At 40.8% G+C, this 20409-nt stretch overlaps 1 protein-coding gene across 5 annotated transcripts in view; it reads right to left on the bottom strand.

Moving 5' to 3' along the window:
* Window positions 1–1135: 1135 nt before the first annotated feature.
* Window positions 1136–20409, bottom strand: part of mgll (monoglyceride lipase) — a 71610-nt gene continuing 52336 nt past the window's right edge. For 3 of the 5 annotated variants that reach the window (XM_069937386.1, XM_069937385.1, XM_069937389.1), the window contains 3 exons: window positions 9854–9943; window positions 3751–3966; window positions 1136–1398 (listed from right to left, as the gene is read on the bottom strand). In XM_069937386.1, coding sequence (XP_069793487.1) covers window positions 1288–1398; window positions 3751–3966; window positions 9854–9943 — 417 coding nt within the window. In that variant the 3' untranslated portion in view covers window positions 1136–1287. The remainder of the gene's footprint in view (window positions 1399–3750; window positions 3967–9853; window positions 9944–20409) is intronic. The other 2 variants (XM_069937390.1, XM_069937387.1) reach the window with 2 other exon arrangements.

Below are 20409 nucleotides of genomic sequence, written 5' to 3'. Positions count from 1 at the left end.
CCTTGAATAAAATATGGAATATGCACTTTAATTACATGTGAATTGTTTGATTACAAATTTAAAACTGTGGAGCACAGGGTTGATTAAAGGAAAAACGTGTCTTTGTCCCAAACATTGTGGAGGGCTCTGTACGTATTCACAATTGCAGTTAATGCAAGTGACATTTCACTATTGCAGGCAGATCTTTTGGTGGGTCTGGTGTCATTTATAGCCATGGTTAGAGGAGTAGGGTATACTCAAGAGCCCAATAGTTGTTGGATAAAAACTGTTCTTGAACCTAGATGTGCCGGGCTTCAGACCTTTGATTCTTTTGTCTAAAGGGAGCAGAGGATGAGGTTGTGATGAGGGTGATGGGGATCTTTTCAAGGTTGGCTGCTCACATAGATGGCTGTAGATGATGGGAGGTCAGTGCTTGTGATGAACTTGGCTGTGTTTGGCGCTCTCTGCAGCCTTCTACACTCCTGGAGGCTCAACTTTCCAAACCAGGTGGTGTTCTTGCCACAGAATGACAGATAACTCTTTCGCCTCTTATCTCTCTTTACCTGGTCATCCAGTAGGTAAATTGGATCTTCAATTTAGTGGCATTTCACTTCCTTCTTAAAAAGGTGTGATTAAAATCTCAGTCCTCGGACACAGTGCACTCAGTAGAGCTGATCTGAAGTTGAATTGACAATGCTCAAAGTTGAGCATTTCCTTCTGTCACACACCTAATCCCTTATTATTCATTATAGTGTGCATCAGGATTATCCCTAGGATGGAGATTATCACTGGGATTGGGATTCCCTCCCTGTATCCATTCCAAGGAACAGAATGGAATGAAGAATTTTTAAAAATTTAGAACAGGCCATTTCGGCCCACGATTCTGTGTCATCCAATTTACACCTAATTAACCTACAGCCCCACTAATGTTTCGAACAGTGGGAGGAAACTGGAGCCCCTGGGGAAAACCCATGCAGACAAGAGGAGACACATACAAACTCCTTACAGAAAACAGAGGATTCAAACCCCAGATCTAATCACTGGTGCTGTGAAGGCATTGTGCTAATTGCTCCACCAACCTTGCTGCCCAATGCTGACCAAGATTAAGAAGAGAGCTTCTCCACACATAGAAACATTAGAAGCACAAGAAAGGGGATGCAATTGCTGTGATTTTTAATATTTTTAAAATTTTGTTAATTAAGCATCATGAAATAGGTTCTTCCTCTTCCCTCCCCATCCTCAAACAATCAACCCCGATATAAATTAAAATGATTCCTTCACAAACATTCTTATTTTCAGATTGAACACTTATTTTGGCAGAGGTAACCTGTCATTCAACCACATTTCAATCAAGGCATACACTTCCTTTACGACATCTGGCACCTCCTTGTGAAGCTGGTGAAAACATTCCTCGAAAACCTGAACAGGATTCAAAAGAGACCACAGTGATCAAACAAAGATTTTACAACAGAAACACTGCAATAGTTCAGAAATAACTCAATGATACTCCACGGGCAATTACTTATCACTCCTGAGATGGAAATACAAAATAGGGGTTCAGGTGAAGGGGTGATTATGAAGGCAAGGAAAAGGCAATAGTTCAGCTTAAAGACAGTTTCTTCCTTGCAGTCATCAGGCTCATGAATGAACCCCACAACAGTGCTCTAATGCTGCTCTTGCCTGGTAAAAATTGATCATTAAATTGATCGATAAATTGTGTACTTGTTCTTCTACTTTATATTGGTGTAGGTGTGTTAGAACCATTAGACTTCTTACCTTTTGCACTGTACTGGATATAATGTGACAAATAAATGTAAAATTCAAACTAACAACAGATAATGAGATAATGAGAACTGAAGTAGAGAGAACACAAAAATTGCAGGTGCTGGAACCTTGAGCAAACAGTGAGCTCCTGGAAGGACTCAATGGGTCAGGCAGCATCCATAGAGGGTGACGGTCAATCAATGTTTCAGGTCAGGACTCTCTATTGAAACTTGATGAAGGGCCCCCATCCACAGAGTTCCTCCAGGAGCTTGTTGATAAGCAAAGTGCATCTAGAAGAGGAAGATCATTGAAGAAACCACTGGACCAGCAGGTAAACTCGAAGCAAAGACTATAACAAAATTAATTTAAAAGTTCTCACACCACCCTAATAACAGGATAGACGAGCTGATAGCACACCAAGAACTAAGTGGGTATGATCTGATTAATACAGAGACATGGTTCAGGGCAACCAAGTCTAGGAACTGAATATTCAATATTTTTGGAATTTTAGAAAGGTTGGCATAAAGACAAAAGGGGTGGAGAAGCTTTATTAAGTGTACAAAATCATGTGAGAAATAGGGAACATTGTTGAATACAGAGAATTTTTTGCCCAGAGTAGGTTGAAGATGAGGAGGGAGAGATTTAACAGGAAACTGAGGGGTAACTTTTATTTTTATATAGAGGGTGGAAGGTTTATGGAATGGGCTGCAGAGAAGGTGGTCAAGGAAGGAACTGATGCAACATTTGAAATATAATTGGATACATGGATAGGGTGGGTTTAGAAGGACATGAGCCAGGTGGGACTAGTGTGAGTAGGACATTTTGGTCAATGTGGGCAAGTAGGCTGAAAGGCCTGCTTCCATGCTCTATGACTCTAAAGAAGGTTAATGTCCCCGGTGGAGTGAGGTACCTTACTGGTTCATTCAAGATGTAGAATCAATTGTAAGAAAAATAGAGGATTAAGTGTGTGAGTTAGGAAAAGATTAGATTGTTATGGAATAGGTTTCCATAGATCAGAATTGATGAGCTGGAGGGCCTGTACTGTGCTGTAAGATTCGATCTTCTATAATGAGAGTGGAGATTTAAAAAATTGTAAGTTACTGGAGTAAGTACTACACAGGGCCTGGACAGTAGTCCTACTGCAGGGCAGAACAGAAACCATGAAATAACAAGGTCTGTTGTACCACAGACGATTTAAACGATAATTTATAGAAACTATGTGGAGGTAACACAACCCCATGGCTTGGTTCCAATCCCATCCCCAAAACTCCACCCACTGAGTTGTCCCGGGTAACCCTTACTGATGGGGCTGTGGGTTAATGAGAATCTAAAATACAGCAGATGTTGGAGTTAGGAAATAAAATCAGGAACCATCAGAAACACTTATAAACTCAGGTGGCTCCCTCTTCCAGTTGCACTTATAAACTCAGGTGGCTCCCTCTTCCAGTTGATTCAAAAATCTTTGAACTGAATCATTAACTGTTTCTCTCTCCACAAATGCTGCCCAACCTGCTGAGAGCTCTGGCATTGTCGGTTTTTATTTCAGATAGCCAGGATCTTTTTTTTTTGATTTGCAAGGAATCTGATGGAATTAATTCTACACATATCGGTTAAAGAGGGACTTATGTAGTCATCAAAATTTGACTGAGTTTGGATGCAATGATTAAACACAAACTTATCCTTTGCTATCTGGACAGACACATAACTCTAACAAGTTTAATAAGTGTGTGGGTGGGAAGGAGCATCCTGTGCTCCTGCTGCCCAATATATGTGGTCCTGTGGATGTGACGTGTGTTGGGAAATGTGCACAGGCTGGGGATGGGTGACAGGGGAGAGGGATTGCACTGAGCAGCTGTCTGGCACCAACGATCAGCAGCAGAGCCCCTGATCCTGTGTCATTGACACCATATACAAACCAAGTTTTGTGCCTCTGTGGCCATTTACCATGAGACAGGATGGTAAACTTGAGCCTAATTTAACCAAGGCAGTTTTGGAAGCATGAGTCACCTTCAGTGTCTTGTCGGTGCTGGCTACCATCTCGTACATGATGTATGAGCCCCTGATGTCGCATAGTTTATCTGCATCACCATGCAGTATCAGCACTGGCGTTGTGATGGTAACCAGTACATTCTTCAGACCATTTATTGCATTTAACAGTACAGCAGCGAACCCCACCTTCATAGCTCCATGGTAGCAGAGAGGGTCTTTGTAATAGTTTGTCACCTGCAAACAACAAAATGTATTTTATTTTATACAATGGAAGTAAAGACTGATCCTGCTCTATCCGTCTACCACATTGCCCCAGTAAGTTTAAATGAATCTCAAAGAACAGCACCTCATCTTCCAACTGGCCTCCTTGCAGCCTTCCAGATTAAACTGAGTTCGACAATTTCCAATATTGAGTTTGTAATTCCATTCACACCTTCCTGCACCCATCTTTTGTATATTAAGTAACAGGAGAAGGTCGGCCATCTGGCCCATCGAACTTGCTCCACCATTTGATACAATCATAGTGGCTCTGATGTGAGCTCAGCTCCACCAAACTTCTGTTCACCATAATCCTTAATTCCCATTCTGTGTCTTAAATACATTTAACGAGGCAGCCTTTACTACTTCCTTGGGTAGAGAATTCCATAGATTTACTCATCGCTGGGAGAAGCAGTTTCTTCTCATCTCTGTCCTAAATCTACTCCCCTGAAACTTGAGACTGTACCCCTTAGTTCTAGTCTCACCTGCCAGTGGAAACAACCTCTCTGCTGCTCTCTTATCTATTCCTTTCATCAATGAATATGTTTTGGATGAAATCAAACCACCCCCCCCCCCCCCCCCCCCCCCACTATCCTTCTCAACACAAATGAGTACAGTTTCAGGCAACATCATATTCTACTGCCTTTTTTTCCGGAATCAACCTGGTGAGCCTCCTCTACGCCTCCTCCAACACAAGTATATCTGTCCTCAAGTAAGGAGACCAGAATTAGATGTAGTACTCCAGGTGCAGCCTCACCAGCACCTTGTAGTACAGTTGCAGCAGAATCTCCCTGCTCTTAAATTCAATACCCCTAACAATGAAGACCAACAGATCATTTGCCTTCTTGATTATCTGCAAACTAACACTTTTTCCCAATTCTCCCACTCTTTTCACCTTGCTTCAATATCCCCATTGTCAGTTAACCCCTCCCTGCCCCCCCCACCCACTATCTTTCACACCATCAGTGACGTTCCTTGTGTTATGCATGCCTCTGAAGACACCGCTCTGACCAATTGAATGTTTCCAGCTGGGATTGATGCTGGTCTTCATCTCATCTTCATCAAGGTGTGATGTTATGAGGAAACCAGATCACGTGGACTCAAAAGGCAGGAGTGTGAAGGTCAGCTGTATTCTCCAAACGTGGACAACTGACGAGAAGCATGTATCCACAAATGTGTGTTCCACAAACAGTGCCATGGATGAGTAAGCAATTAAATCAATGGTTTTCAACCTTTTTCTTCCCACTCACATACCACTTTAAGGAATCCCTATGCCATAGGTGCTCTGTGATTAGTAATGGATTCCTTAAGGTGGTACGTGAATGGGAAGGGAAGATTGACAATCACTGCTCTAGACTCATTGTTACTGAAATATTTTGCTTGAGAAAATTTGTCACTGACCCATTTCCTTTGGAGTTATGAAACCATGCATACAATGAGTCAATAAGGTACGATTAAAACAGTGGTTTTCAACTTTTTTTTCACCCACATACCACCTTAAGCACAGACTGATCACTACTTTGGATTTGTGGCAGAGAAGTGAACTCAGTCTGACAAAAGAAAGAGATTGAGAATCTGTTTGGATCCTTCCAGCCAGAGAAAGGCACACTTCAGAAACTGTAAACAGCTGAGCCATGGAGTTACAGAATCCTGACGTTTTACAGCAGAGAAAGACCCCAGCTTGCGCATGCCAACCAAGTTGTCTGCCCAAGCTAGTCCCATTCCCTGTTTTCCCTCTCAAACCTTCTGTTATCCAGAGGGTTATCCAACAGGTCACAGTGGAAACTGCTCCAAACAAAGGATAATCCATTTGCTTGCTCCTGGAGGGTCTTCCGACTAGGCAGGTTGAAAGTCAATTCCCCAAGGTTAGATCCACCCACAAGTAAGGGCACACTTTACGAGTGCCTCTCTTGAACTCCTTGCCTCATTTGTGCATACCTGAGCTGGCCCCTCCAGCCAGCTGCAGTATAAAGCACACCATATGGGGCAGTTCTCTCTCTTTTTACCCTGAGAACGAACTCTAGCTCCAAGCTGGGTTGTGAGTTGTGGGTGATAGTGGAGGGTCATTTGTAAGGTGTGTGCCAGTACAGGTGGGGGAGCTATTGTGGTCCATAGCTTGGAAGGACTATTGTGTCTTATTCTTGTTATTAGTGTGATTAGATTCTATAGTTAAGTGGGATACAATGCCTGTTGGAGCTGGGTACAGTTTGTTTAACCCTCCTTTCACATTCAGGAGTTGTGAATTTCATTGATTAACCAGCGTCTGATGTGCATGAATTGTATTTAGCTTCTTTGACTGTGTGAGTGTGATCCCTATTGTTGTGACTTCCCCTGCATGTAAATAAAGATCCTTTTTTGTTATTGAACTGTGTTCATACTTGTCACTTCTTGGATCCTCCAAACTTGTTCTCCACATCATACCTTCCAATCCACATATCTGTCTAAATGTCTTTTAAATGTTAAAATGGAACTCTCCTCTACCACTTCCTCTTGCAGCTCGTTTCACATTTCTGCATGAAAAAAGTGTCCTTCAGTGCCCTTGTAAATCTTTCCTCTTAAACTTAAATCAATGTCCTCTAGTTTTAGGTTCCTCTATCCCAGGAAAATGACTAGGACTATTTACTTGGCCTGTGTCCTTCATGATTTTATTAATCTCTCCTCAGCCTTAAAAGCTCAGGGTAGAAAAGTCCCAACCAGTCCAGCCACTCCCTGCAACTTGAGCCTCTCAGTCTTGGCAACATGCTCGTGTAATTTTTCTGCACCCTTTCCATCTTGATGTTCTGATTCCTGTAGCCGTGTGACCAGAACTGTGTTCAATTGATACAGACGTAAAGGTGTTTGGCCAACAGTCGGAACCAAAGGAAAGGCTTTCAGAAGGGGAGCAGAAATCAGCAAGTTCAATTTCCCTGTTCCAAGGTCATGAAAAAATTAATGTCACAGCCATAGAGGGAGAAGTGAAGTTGCAGCAGGAAGAGAGCAAATACTCTGTAAGGGCTTCTCCTGTAAAAGCTTCATACATAGAAGTCTCGAATGCATTCTGTCTGGTTTTCCAAAACGTCAATCACGGAACTAATGTTGATCAGTGATAGTCTGTGTGAGATCCTGGTCAAAGAAGTAGAAATATAAAGTGGTAAACCCCCATTTAGGTCTGAGATTAGGAGAGATGTCTTCATATCAAGGGCCAATTTCTACCATGGAATGTTGAAAAGAATCATTCATATCGCAACCAGCAGATTTCTGAATTTTGATTGGCATCAAGTGATAAGGGAATGAAGTAGAAAAGTGGTGTTGAGGTGAAGACCGTCCATGATCTTAACGAATGGTGGTGTGACAAGACTGCTTACACGGCTTTCCATATTAGTGATGTTTCTTATATGATCACGGATGAAGAGCATGTAGGTGCCACGTGAGGGAATCTGCAATTTGTCTTCACAGTTGTTAGTGTAGATGAGCTCTTGAAACATAACCACAAGTTGGTATTTGTGGATAAACCAAGGATGCAGGCGTACAATTGATATGCACCGACTTATCAGTGTACAAGTCTGCAGAGTACATTTATTCATCTTTTTATACAGTGTTGTTCAGAAAATAAAGCATTGCCTATCCCTCAGCTGCTTAGGAAAATGCTAATTAAATTTGGTGAGTTGCTCATTCCTGAAGAAACTCCATCACGGGGTTAGATCTTATATCACTATTGTACCATGGTTGCTGTGAAGTTGAAGAGAAAGTACCATAAACACACCCCAGGACAGGCAGAAGTGTCCAAACAGACTCATTGTTTTGCTCCATGGAATTTTTTTAAAACTTGAGTTAAACAAGAAAGTCTGCAGATGCTAGGGTGCAGTACCATGCACAAATGTGCTGGAGAAACTCAGCAGGTCACACAGCACCCACATGAAGTAAACGGTAGGTTTCGGACCTGGAATCTGGAAAAACAGGCAGACTCCTGACTAGAAAGGGAAGGGGAAGGGGAGGAGTGAGGAGAGAGAACAGGCTAACAGATAAGAAGTAATAATAGTAGATACAGGTGGAAGGGTAGAAGAAAAAGTAGCTTTCTTAACTCCACTTTTTCTTCCCAATCCTGCCCCTTCCCACTCACTGGTTCATCACCAGAATCTATTACAAACCTCATACCTTAGAGGGTTGGCTAAGGACATTAGAATTAGAACATAAAACAATGTTGCACAGGAACAGGCCCGTCAGCCCACAATATCTATGCTAAACATGTTGTCCAAATTAAATTAAATCTCTTCTGCCTCTGAGGGAGAGAAGTTTAAAGGAGAAGTGCAGGGAAAATGTTTTACACAGAAAGTGGTGGGTGCCTGGAATGGGATCCCAGGAGCAGTGGTGGAAGCAGGTAGGATATTAGCATTTGAGGCTTCTTGGTAGAAATGAATATGAAGGAGATGGGGGATATCCGTCAGGTGAAAGCAGAAAAGTGTTAGTTTTATTTGGACATCATGTTCAGCACAGACATATGGGCTGAAGGGCCTGTTCCTGTGCTGCACTGTTCTACATTGGCACATTATCTATATCCCTCCATTCCTTACATATCCTATCTGATAGCCTTTTAAACATTATAGTATTATCATATCTGCTTCGACCACTACACCTGGTTCCAGGCACCTACCAGCTCTGTGTAAAAAAAAACTTGCCCTGCACATCTTCTTTAAATTTTCCCCCTCTCAGCTCAAATGCATGTCCTCTAGTATTTGATGAGGGAGCCACTCAAATCACCAGCTGTGGGGACGAACTTTCAGGAAAGTCAATAAAGCCTTCATTTAACATTCACTCATTGCTTTCATAGACATCTATGGAATTGTACAGCAGAGATGGCTCCTTGCAGCCTAACTCACCCATACCAACTGTGATGTCAAACTACACTAATTCCACTTGCCTACCTTAGACCCATGCCCCTCAACACCCTTCCTCTCAAACACTTTAATGTTGTTAAAACAAAATTGCACTGGAGTGCAGGGACACTTTGCAAGCCATTCCCAGCAGATCTTGTTCCACCCCAACAACTGCTCTTCTCTCCTACCCATCCACACTAACACTTTGAAGATGACTAACTCCATTCTCTCAGATTTGGGTGTTGCCTTTTGCTGATCTATCTTTGTATCTTTGCACTTTTGTATTGTGCCTTGTACAGTGAGAAGAGTCCTTCTGCATTATCTCTAACATTCATGCAGCCAAGTACAGTAAATGCAATGAGAGGAAGGTCAATTAGCAAGGGAGCACCATTTTGGAGTTCATTCAGGAGACTGATGCCTGAAAGGAAGACACCATCTTTGAGCCTGTTGCTTGTGCATTCTTCAGCCTTCACTCCAATGGGAGGAGGGAGCAGGGAGAGTGTTCCATGGTGTGATGGGTCCTTCAGTGTATTGGCTGCCTTTCCAAGTAAGCGGGAGATGTAGATGGAGATCATGTTGGGGAGGGAAGTTTGGATTATCGCTACATTATGTACAAGATGTCTCGATGAAATGCTTGCAAAACAAACTTTATCACTGCCTTTTGGCACATGTGACAATAAACTTGGATGAGAATTTGTAACATCTCCTCTGGCTGCTTGTTCTAAGTACTCACTACTCCCTGTGTGGAAAACATAGCCCTCAGATCTCCTTTTGATGAAGAACTCTGTCTCTCATTCTCCTAGATGTTCATACTTCGAGCCCATGAGTCAAGATGTCATGCTGACTTTGTCCGTTGATGCACCAACTTCAACCCCGACTTCTTTCTCCATCTCTCACACACACACACACACACACACACACACACACACACACACACACACACACACACACACACACACACACACACATCTATTTTGTTCAAGAGAAGGGAAAATGTTCAGCAGACTCACCTCATTTTCATCTCTTGATAGCCAGTGTGGATTCATGCTGCCCAGAGGCATGTTTGGCACCAGGTGGTGCATTAGCCTGGTACAGAACACCTGGAGAGGAGGAAGCACGGGAAGTATAGGTAACGTGTGTGCCCTAATGTGGAGCTGTACCTTACCCAAATCAGTCCAAGGGTTATCATTCATCTATAAAGCTGGGACTTACAGTGTACATCTCCAAATGTGTGATCTCTGGATCAAGCCACGAATCAGGAACTAGGATGTGAAATTGATCATTATTCAGAGGATTCCCCATTCATCAGGATAGGAAGTCTTGGGCAACCACTAAACTTTCCACTGTTAAGTTCCTCAAACATACTTGGCAGTTAAAGACATGACTCAGGGACACAAATACATTTGGAAATTACACTGTTTATGGATCATAGCGAATAGCGGCTGATAGAGGTTTATGTGATCATGAAAGGTATTGATAGGGTGGATAGTTAGAATCTTTATCCCATGTCACACACGGAGGACATGTATTTAAGGGGAGGGGGAGGAAGTTTAAGGGAGATGTGTGGGGCAAGTTGTTTTTACACAGAGAGTGGTGTGCCTGGAATGGGCTGCCAGGTGTAGTGGCGGAAGCAGATTCAATAGTTGTGTTTACAAAGCTTCTAGACAGACACAAGAATATGAAAGGGTGGAACGATATTTGTTCTAGTTCATGCAGCAGTTTTAGTTTGATTTGGACATCATGTTCAGCATAAACATGTGGGCCGAAAGGCCTGTTCCTGAGGTCCAATGTTAACATAGAACATTACAGCACAGTACAAGCCCTTCAGCTCTTGATGTTGTGCCGGCCCACATATTCCTTAAAGAAAAATACTAAACCTTCCCTACCTCATAATCCTTTATTTTTCTTCCTTCCATGTGCCTGTCTAAGAGTATCTTAACTGTCCTAATGTTTCAGCCTCCACCACCATCCCTGGCAAGGCATTCCAGGCACCCACAACTCTCTGTGTAAAAAATTATTTTTGTTTGAATCTCAATAAAAGGAAGAAAAATGAAGGTAAGAATAAAAAAGAGTTAATATCTTATTTCTCAAGTATTCAACCCTACAGTTTGTAGGTAAGGTTCCCATACCTGCAAAAACGTGTTGTACTTATTCCTTAAATTTTAAGTAATTTTCTCCAGGGAAACACATCTGTGCATTTCAGTATTCTAATGGGCTATTTCCAAAAGAGAATCAGTCTTCCAAGCAATACATTTCCTGGTCACTACCAATGCAATTTTAACAAACTCTAATTGGTACTTAGACACCGTCATTTTAGGTCTTACATCCTAAGACAAATAAGTTTGGGCTTAAAGGCAATTGTTTCCCAATAATTTGCTTTAGTAAATCTCTTAAATTTTCCCAAAAGAGTTTCAATATGAAACATGACCAGGTAGAATGTAAGAAAGTATCTGTTTCTTCCCCGCATCTAAAACATAAATCAGAAAAATTAGTGATTAATTTAAGTAATTTTTGCAGGGTAAGAAATAGCTGATGTAAAAAATTAATTGTACCAGTCTAACTTACATTAATTATATTGTTCATACAATCATGACATAAATTCGACCAAGTCTTATCGTCGATATTAATATTCAAGTATGAATCCCTTCTTTGCTTTGATCTCTATAACTCCTGTTTGGGAGTACCCGACTGAAGTAAAAAATACATAACAGATATGAATTTCTTTGTGTTCCCTTTCAAATTAAAATCTCCATTTCACTGAACTCTGGTAACATCATAGTCGATCCTAATTCTTCTGAGAAAAACTCTTAATTGAAAGTAACAGAAGATTGTATTATTATAAATATTGTATTCATTTTTTAATTGTTTGAATGACATTAATTGCCCTTGTACATAACAATCTTCTACATATCTGAACCCTTGATGGAACCAGGCATGTAGAATTAAATTGTCCATAGTTAAAGGAATTAATCTATTCTGAAAGAAGGGCATTTTTGAGGTTTTTTTTCCCTCGTACCAATTAAATTATTCATGTTTTATTGATGGTGCTTCTTATCCAGAAAAAATAAAGTTAACAGCCCATTTATATATACATTCTTCTGCCATTCTTTCCTCAACTTTGTGCAATTCAATTTATACCCATGAAGGCTTGTCTCCTCCATCAAAGAGAGAAGTGAAAAACTTCATCTGGGCTGCCCAATAATAGTATTTAAAGTTGGGAAGTTGTAATCCTCCCATGTTGTATTTCCTAGTTAATTTTTCCATGGAGATTCTAGCTACTTTACCTTTCTATAAAAATTTACTAATTAATTTATTCAAATTTTGAAAGAATTTCTATGGTAGTGGTGATGGGGGGGGGTCTGGAAGAGGTACTGTAGATTAGGAAATATGTTCATTTTAATACAATTCACTCTACCAATCAAAGTTATCGGGTGTGTAATCCATTTATTTAAATTGTCTTCAACTTCAATAAGGGGAGATAATTCAACTTAAAATAATTTTTTGTCATTATTTACTTTAATCCCCAAATATTTGATCTAATTTGCTGCTATCTATGCTTCTTATAATCTTGTAGACCGCTATTAAGTTTCCTCTCATCCTTCTATGCTCCAAAGATAAAAGACCCAGCTCTGCTAAACTTGTCTCATAAGGCTTATTTTCCAATCCAAGCAACATCCTGGTAAATCTCCTCTGCACCCTCTCCTTTGCTTCCACATCCTTCCTGTAATGAGGTGACCAAACTGAACACAATATTCTATATGTGGTCTCACCTGAGATTTTTAGAGTTGCAACCATAACATCTTGACCCTTGAACTCAAACCCCGCATTAATGAAAACCAACATCTCACAGGCTTTCTTATCTATCCCATCAACTTGTGTGGCAACCTTGAGAGATGTATGGATTTGGACCCCCAAGGTTTCTCTATTCATCCACATTCATAAGTAACTGACCATTAACCCTTTACTCAGCCTTCTAGTTTGTTTGTCCAAAATGTATCACCTCACACTTAACTGGATTGAATTTTATCTGCCACTTTTCCGCCCAACTCTGCATCCTTTCTATATTCTTTTGTAACCGATGACAACCTTCAGCACCATCCACAACTCCTCCAACTTTCATATCATCCTCAAACTTACTGTCTCATCTTTTCTCCTCTTCAACTCGGATTCTAGGTCATTTATAAAGATCACAAAGAGCAGGGGTCCCAGAATAGATCCTTGTGGCACTCCACTAATCACTGACCACCAGGCAGAATACTTTCCTTCCACTATTACTCTTTGCTTTCTACAGGCAAGCCAATTTTTTTTTATCCAAACAGCCAAGGTTCCATGGTTTCCATGTCTCATGACTCTCTGAATAAGTCTCTAATGGGGGACTTTGTCAAATGCCTTACTAAAATCCATATAATTCATGTATACCATCCTACTGTCATCAATGTCCTTTGTTATCTCCTCAAAATCTCAATTAGGCTCATGAGGCACAACCTTCCCTTCACAAAGCCATGCTGACTATCCTTGAGTAAACTGTACTGCTCTAAAAGCTCATAGATACTTTCCTTAGGAATCCTCTCCAATAGTTCACACACCACTGGCCTATAATTCCATAGAATCTCCCCATTACCTTTTTTTAAACAAGGGGACCACATTTGCCATTTTCCAATCCTCCAGTATCTCCCTGTGGTCAAAGACGACTCAAAAATCGTAGCCACTGTCCCAGCTATCTCTTCTCTCACTTCCCACAGGAACTTGGGTATATCACATCTGGCCCCGAGGACTTATCAATCTTAATATATTTAAGAAGATCCAACAATTCTTCTTCCTTAATCTCCACATTGTCCAGCACACAAATATGTTCTATTCTGACCTTGCCCTGATTCAGGTACTTTTCTCTTGTGAATATGAAGCAAAGTATTCATTTAGGACCTCCAGGCACATGTTGCCTACTTTAGTGGCACCACCTTCATTCTCATCATCATTCACATACGCATAGAACGCCTTGGGGGTTCTCTTTAATCCTTCATGCCAAGGCCTTCTCATGCCCCCTTTGAGTTCTCCTAAGTCATTTCTTAAGATCCTTCCTGGCTACCATATATTTCTCATGAGGCCTTCCTGTTTCCTGCTTTCTACATCTGATGTAAGCTTCCTTCTTCCTCCTTCATCAAACATGGTTCCCTTTTTCTACCATATTTTCCTTGTCCCATTGGGACAAACTTATCTTGAACCCAGCACAAGTGGTCTCTAAACTTCCTCCACATTAGTTCTGAGCTTTCACCCTTGAACATCTGTTTCCAATTTACTCTCGCTAGTTCCTGCTTCATCCCATCATAGTCCTTCCCCAATTAAACACTTTACCATTTTGTTTGTTTTTATCCTTATCCATAGCTATGTCAAAGCTCAGGGAGTTGTGTTCACTCTCACCAAAATTCTCACACCCCCCTTCCCCATTACCCAGAACCAGATCCAGTATGGCCTCTTCTCTCGTCAGCTGGTCCACATATTGTATCAGGAATCCTTCTTGGACACACCTGACAAATTCAGCTCCATCTACCCATCTTGCAGTCAGGAAGTGCCAATCATAATTAGGGCAGTTGAAGTCTCCCATAACAACAACCCTGTATTTCCTGCACCGTTCCAAAGTCTGCCTGCTTATCTGCTCCTCAGTATCCCAAGGGCTATTTGGGGCCTATAGACCACTCCTATTACAGTGATTGCTCCCTTCCTATTTCTGACTTCCATCCATACCATCTCAGTAGACACCCCCTCAGCAATGTCCTCTCTTTCTATCACTGTGACTTGTAATGCTATTCCCAATATCCCTCCCCCCTTTACCTCCTGTCCTATTCCTTTTAAAACACCTAAACCCTGGTACCTGCATCACCCAATCCTGCCCTTCTTGCAGCCAAGTCTCTGACATGGCCACAACATCGTAGTTCCATGGACTGATCCATGCTCTAAGTTAATCCCCTTTATTCCAAATACTCTTAGCGTTGAAACTGACACATTTCAATCCCTCCAACTGACTACATTCATGTCTTGTCCCCTGCCTGTCCTTCCTCAATAACAAATGACATATAACATCATGCTTTTGACCTCCTTCCCTATTCTCTGCACTCTCATTCTCGTTCCCACCCCATACCACACCACCCCCCCCCCCCCACCCCATCTCCCTGCCAAACTAGTTCTATGTAAAGATCATAACAATACAGCACAGGAACCACTTAACGCTATTACAGCACTAGTGACATGGGTTCGAATCCAGCACTGACTGGATCCAGCACTCCCTATGATCTCCGTGGCTTTTCTCAGTGCTCTGGCTTCCCCCAGCCTTCAAAACATACAGGAGTGTAGGATAATTGGGCAGCAGGGGTTTCAATGGCCAGAATTGGCTTTTACCATGTTGTAAATAACATTTTAAAAATGTAACATTTTAATTTAAAATCCAATTAGAAATTTTGATGTATCATTTATTTTGGTGGATAAAACGACATGTGAAGCACCCAAACAACACCCCAATAAAAGGGTCGACCTATAGGCCAGACACTAAAACAGTGACCTTAAAATTCTATTCAAAATACCACTTGATTGGTGCCATAACCGCCTAGATCTCACCCTAAAACAAAAATTTAAGCTATCGGTATATTAAAAAAAAGGCTGTTGTAGTGTACACAATTTTTATTTTGCACTAAAATCCTTTACCAATGTGGTGTTAAACCAATAAAAGAATTGTAAAATAAACATAAAATGCCACGCACATTTAAAATCCTTGAAAACTTCTTCCTTCATCGTCTGAGGCAAAGAACTGGGCAAGCACATCCGGAGTCTCACTGTTTACACTGTCATCATATGGGTCCCAGTTTGAATCTGATGAGTTGGCTTCAGCTTCGTCGTCAGTGTCTCAAATTAAATTATCCTCTGTAACATCCATTGCACTAGAGATACCGCACTTTTTGAAAGATTTTATTACAGGTTAAGACTGAAGCTAGCAACAGACTGAACAGTGAATCACTTTGTTATTAATTTCTTTTTTTTAACCCTTCCTCTTTTTCTGCCCCCCTTCTCCCTTACTTCCCTTTTCTTCCCTCCTTTAGTTCTTACTTATACATTATTTTCACTTCTTTATATGTAGTTTGTTGTCATTCTTTGTTCTTGTTACATCTCTTCATCTCTCTTTCTGTCCTGCAGGCGTTCTGCAAATTCTCATGCTTTTGCCGGATCCAAGAACAGTTGTTTTGCTGCCCCGGGATAACTATTTTAAGCACCACTGGATATCTTAACATAAATTTATAGCCTTTCTTCCATAGGATTGATTTTGCTGCATTAAACTCCTTCCTCTTCTTTAGGAGCTCAAAACTTATGTCTGGGTAGAAAAAAAATTTTTGTCCTTTGTATTCCAGTGGTTTTTCGTCTTTTCTCATTTTATTCATTGTCTTCTCCAATATATTTTCTCTTGTCGTGTATCTCAGGAATTTTACTAAAACAGATCTTGGTTTTTGTTGTGACTGTGGTTTCAGGGCTAATGTTCTGTGTGCCCTTTCTATTTTGATTCCTTCCTGCATTTCTGGCATTCCCAGGACTTTTGGGATCATTCTTTTATAAATTCTTTCATATCTTTGCCTTCTTCATCTTCCTTAAGGCCCACTATCTTTATATTGTTTCATCTATTATAGTTTTCCATTGTATCCATCTTCTGAGCTAACAACTCCTGTGTAACATTAAATCACTTCGTGACGGTGCTTCACCCACCTACCAGCCATGCCTACCAGCTCAGTCAACACGACACCAGCTCAGTCAACACAACTATGGGTATGTTTGGGGGTCATCTTATAACACCAAAATGAGCTAAAACCATGAAATTCAGACTGAAATTGGAGTTTGGTCTTATCTGAAGGTCATCTTATCCACTGAAATATACAGAATTTGAAGCTTGTATCCACAAAGCTGGGAATCTTTCATCAAACTGAGTAAGGAATGTCTGGTAGAACCAGAAATGAGAGGGGTTTAGCTGTGTCCCTGAATGCGGAAAAGGTATTTGACAGATTGGAGTGGGATTTTTTTATTCAAAGTGCTGGAAAAGATGGGGTTAGGGCCAACTTTTATAAATTGGATAAGGATGCTGTACCATGCTCCCAAGGCTAAAGTTGTGACCAATGGACAAATTTCTCCAGTTTTCCCACTAACAAGATCAAGAAGACAATGGTGCCAGCTATCTCCAGTCCTGTTTGTACTAACCATTCTCCAGGATCCAGACATCAAGGATTTAGAGTAGGCCAGGAAGAACATAAAATCAATTTATTTGCTGATGACAGACTGATGTATCTGAAAGACCCAACATACTCATTCTCCAAGCTGTGCTCTACTCTGGAGGACTATGGGGAGATCTCCGGCTATAAGGTTAATTGGGACAAGAGCAAAACCATGCCACTTACTAAGGGGGATTAAAGTCAATATCAAGAGAACAGTTATTTAAAGTGGCTGCAAAATGGGATCAAATATCTAGGAGTCAGAATAGACAATAACTTGAATAATTTATATAAACTAAATTATACCCCCTTGGGAGAATTGAGGAGGACTTAAATAGGTGGATGTCCCTGCCCATAACTTCAGTGGGCAGGGACCTCTGGGCAATGTATCTCTTGCTCCAAGAGGAAGGAGATAAACCAGGCCTTCACAAACCAAGGCAGAGGTGGGAGTCGGACCTAGGAATAACAATTGATGAGTGGTGTTAGTCCGACCTGTGTTGGACTAGTATGACTGCAATCATTAATGCGCGGTACAGGTTGGTACAATACAAATTTCTACACCAGCTGTACCTGAAACCGTGAAAATTTAACAGATCTAAACTAGAATTGTCAGACCAATGCTTTAGATGTGGCATTGAGACAGGAACCTTTGTGCATGCAACCTGGACATGTACTAAGGTAAGGCCCTTTTGGGTAGAACTAGGCCAATTCCAAGAAAAAAAATCATAGGTAAGGAATTCCCACAGGATCCAGAGTTGTTCCTGTTGGGAGACATAATGGACACAAGATTTACAATGAACCTGTCCAAATTTCAAATCCAATTTGTAATGATTGTATCAGCAGTGGCCAAGAAGTGCATAGCAGTTACCTGGAAATCCGACTCCTCCCTGAGCATTGCAAATGCAAAGTTGTGTTCCCCTGGAGAAAATTACTTACAACTTAAGAAAAAAGTCTAACACTTCTTTGAAAATTTGGCAACCATACTTAAATTCCATAGGAGTATGATTATAGTGTGGACCATCATGCCTCACTGCCCTACCTCCCCGTCTATCCCTCCATCAGTGGGGTGGGGTGGGGGGGATGGAGCGGGTGTTTCCATCCCATCCCAACCAGGAAAAGTCAAGAGAAGAAAACAGCCTAAGCACTGGCCACTGTGTCGTGACAAACCCATAAAACCCTGATATATGTTTCATACCTTTGTTGTGAATGTCTTCAATGTCGTGTGTTAAGTGTTAAATGTTGAAGGTACAGGGTGGAGATGGAGGGGGACAGAAAGAGCTTGAACTCTGCAGAAAACCGTATAGAATTGATAATTGTAAATTATAGTCAATATTGGTATTGTTAACATTGAGATTGATAATGTTGATAACTGAGTTAAAGTTTGGAAAATCATAAATATTCAAAAAAAGGAATGTCTGGCAGAATTTAATAATTCAAAATGACATAGACTGTGGGATAAGGTAATGGAATAGAATGGTGGAATGGTTTGATAACCAATGCAACAATGACACCACACAGACAATAGAGACTCAAACTTCACTATATGATCTTTCTCGCAATTCATGAGGCACTAAACTGCAAGTTCAGCTTGTTGAAATCTCCAGACCACACTCAAGCAAGTCCAAGAAAAGTTTATGGTGTCCTGGCCAACATTTCATTCAACTTCACTATACCTATGTTGTCATTAATGATGAATAACAAAGCATTTACTGTATAATAGAGATATAAAAAACTTTTAAAGAGATACACAAACTTTAAAGAGATACAAAACTTTCTCATGCTCATGCTTCCTTTACATCTTGTAGAATAATGAGCAAGCCGTTAGTGGCTGGGCAGATTTTACAACGTATTATATTATAGTCACTATGGTTACACTACAAACAATAGTTCTCTTAAAGAGACAGGCACAAAATTAACTAAGAATCAAAAAACACAAGGTTCTAACCATTACAGTTCATGAGGCACGAAACTGCAAGTTCAGCTGGTTGGAATCTCCAGACCACACCCAAGGAAGACCAAGAAAAGTTTATGGTGTCCTGGCCAACATTTGATTCAACTTTAACATACTATACTTAGGCACATTATGTCATCATTATTGCTTGTAATAATGTTCAAGTGATTACAAGTGGGACCTGTGTTTGGACAGCATGACAGCAGTCATTAACACAAGATACAGGTTGATGACATATAATTTCCTGCATAAACTGTACCTCACACCGCAAAAATTACATAAATCCAAACCAGAAATCTCTGAAATGTGTTCGAGGTGTGGTGTGGTGATTGGAGCCTTTATGCATTCAACCTGGTTTGTTACAAAGGTAAGATCCTTCTGGGAGGACCTGGGGGACAATCTGAAAAAAATTTAAAAAGTGGATTTTCCACAGGATCTGGAATTGTACCTTCTGGGAAACTATGGATGTAAATTTTAAACTGTCGAAATACCAAATTCAGTTTGTGAAGGTTGCCTTGTCGGTAGCCAGGAAATGTATAGCAGTTACATGGAAGTCTGACTCCCAACTAAATATTACACGATGGAATATGGAAATGCAGAGTTGTATTCTGCTGGAGAATATAAGGAGCAACTATGACACATTTGTTCAGGTGTGGTAACACTATCTGCAGCACATTGGTACCCCTTCTGAATAAATGAAAGACAACAATCTGTGTCAGTGGTGGAATGATTGAGATCAATGCAGTGGGTCATGGCACAAATGATGTGCCCTTATATTTTGTTCCTTTTTTTAAATTTCAGGTTACTTGTGGTTTTTCTTAAGTTCCTTTAAGAGTCTAGGATTTTACCAATAATTGTTTTTTTGTGTGTTTAATTTGTATAATATTTTTCTTGTGGCATTCGGGTATGGGAGGTGGGGGAGAGGTGGGACGGCGGAGGGGTGGGGGAACAGTCTTTGAGTGTTATATACTATTGCTGAGATTGTGTTGTTTGCTTGGATTTGTATGAGTCTTTGAAAATCAAAAATAAAATACAAAAAAGTGATTACAAGCAGACCAGAGACCTGGATTAATTGGCTAACAATACAGGGATTGTCTCTGGTGAAAGAAACAGAGTTAATGTTCATTAAGCTTCAAGAAAATGGCCATTCATCAAATGAAAGGCCATTGACCTGAAATGTTCACTCTGTCTCAATAGCCATGGATGCTCCCTGGGGTTTTTTTTTTACCAACTGCAGTTTTTGACTTATTAGTTCCGGGATCAACCTCTTCTCGCTGTTACCTTTAGGCAGCAGGTACAGAAGCCGGAAGACCAGCACCTCCATGTTCAAGAACAGTCTCTTTCTCTTGACCTCCCCTTGGTAGATTAATCATAG

Source organism: Narcine bancroftii, chromosome 5 (genome assembly GCF_036971445.1).
Source record: "Narcine bancroftii isolate sNarBan1 chromosome 5, sNarBan1.hap1, whole genome shotgun sequence".
Classification (NCBI taxonomy): domain Eukaryota; kingdom Metazoa; phylum Chordata; class Chondrichthyes; order Torpediniformes; family Narcinidae; genus Narcine; species Narcine bancroftii.
This window is presented reverse-complemented; position numbering and strand designations above follow the sequence as displayed.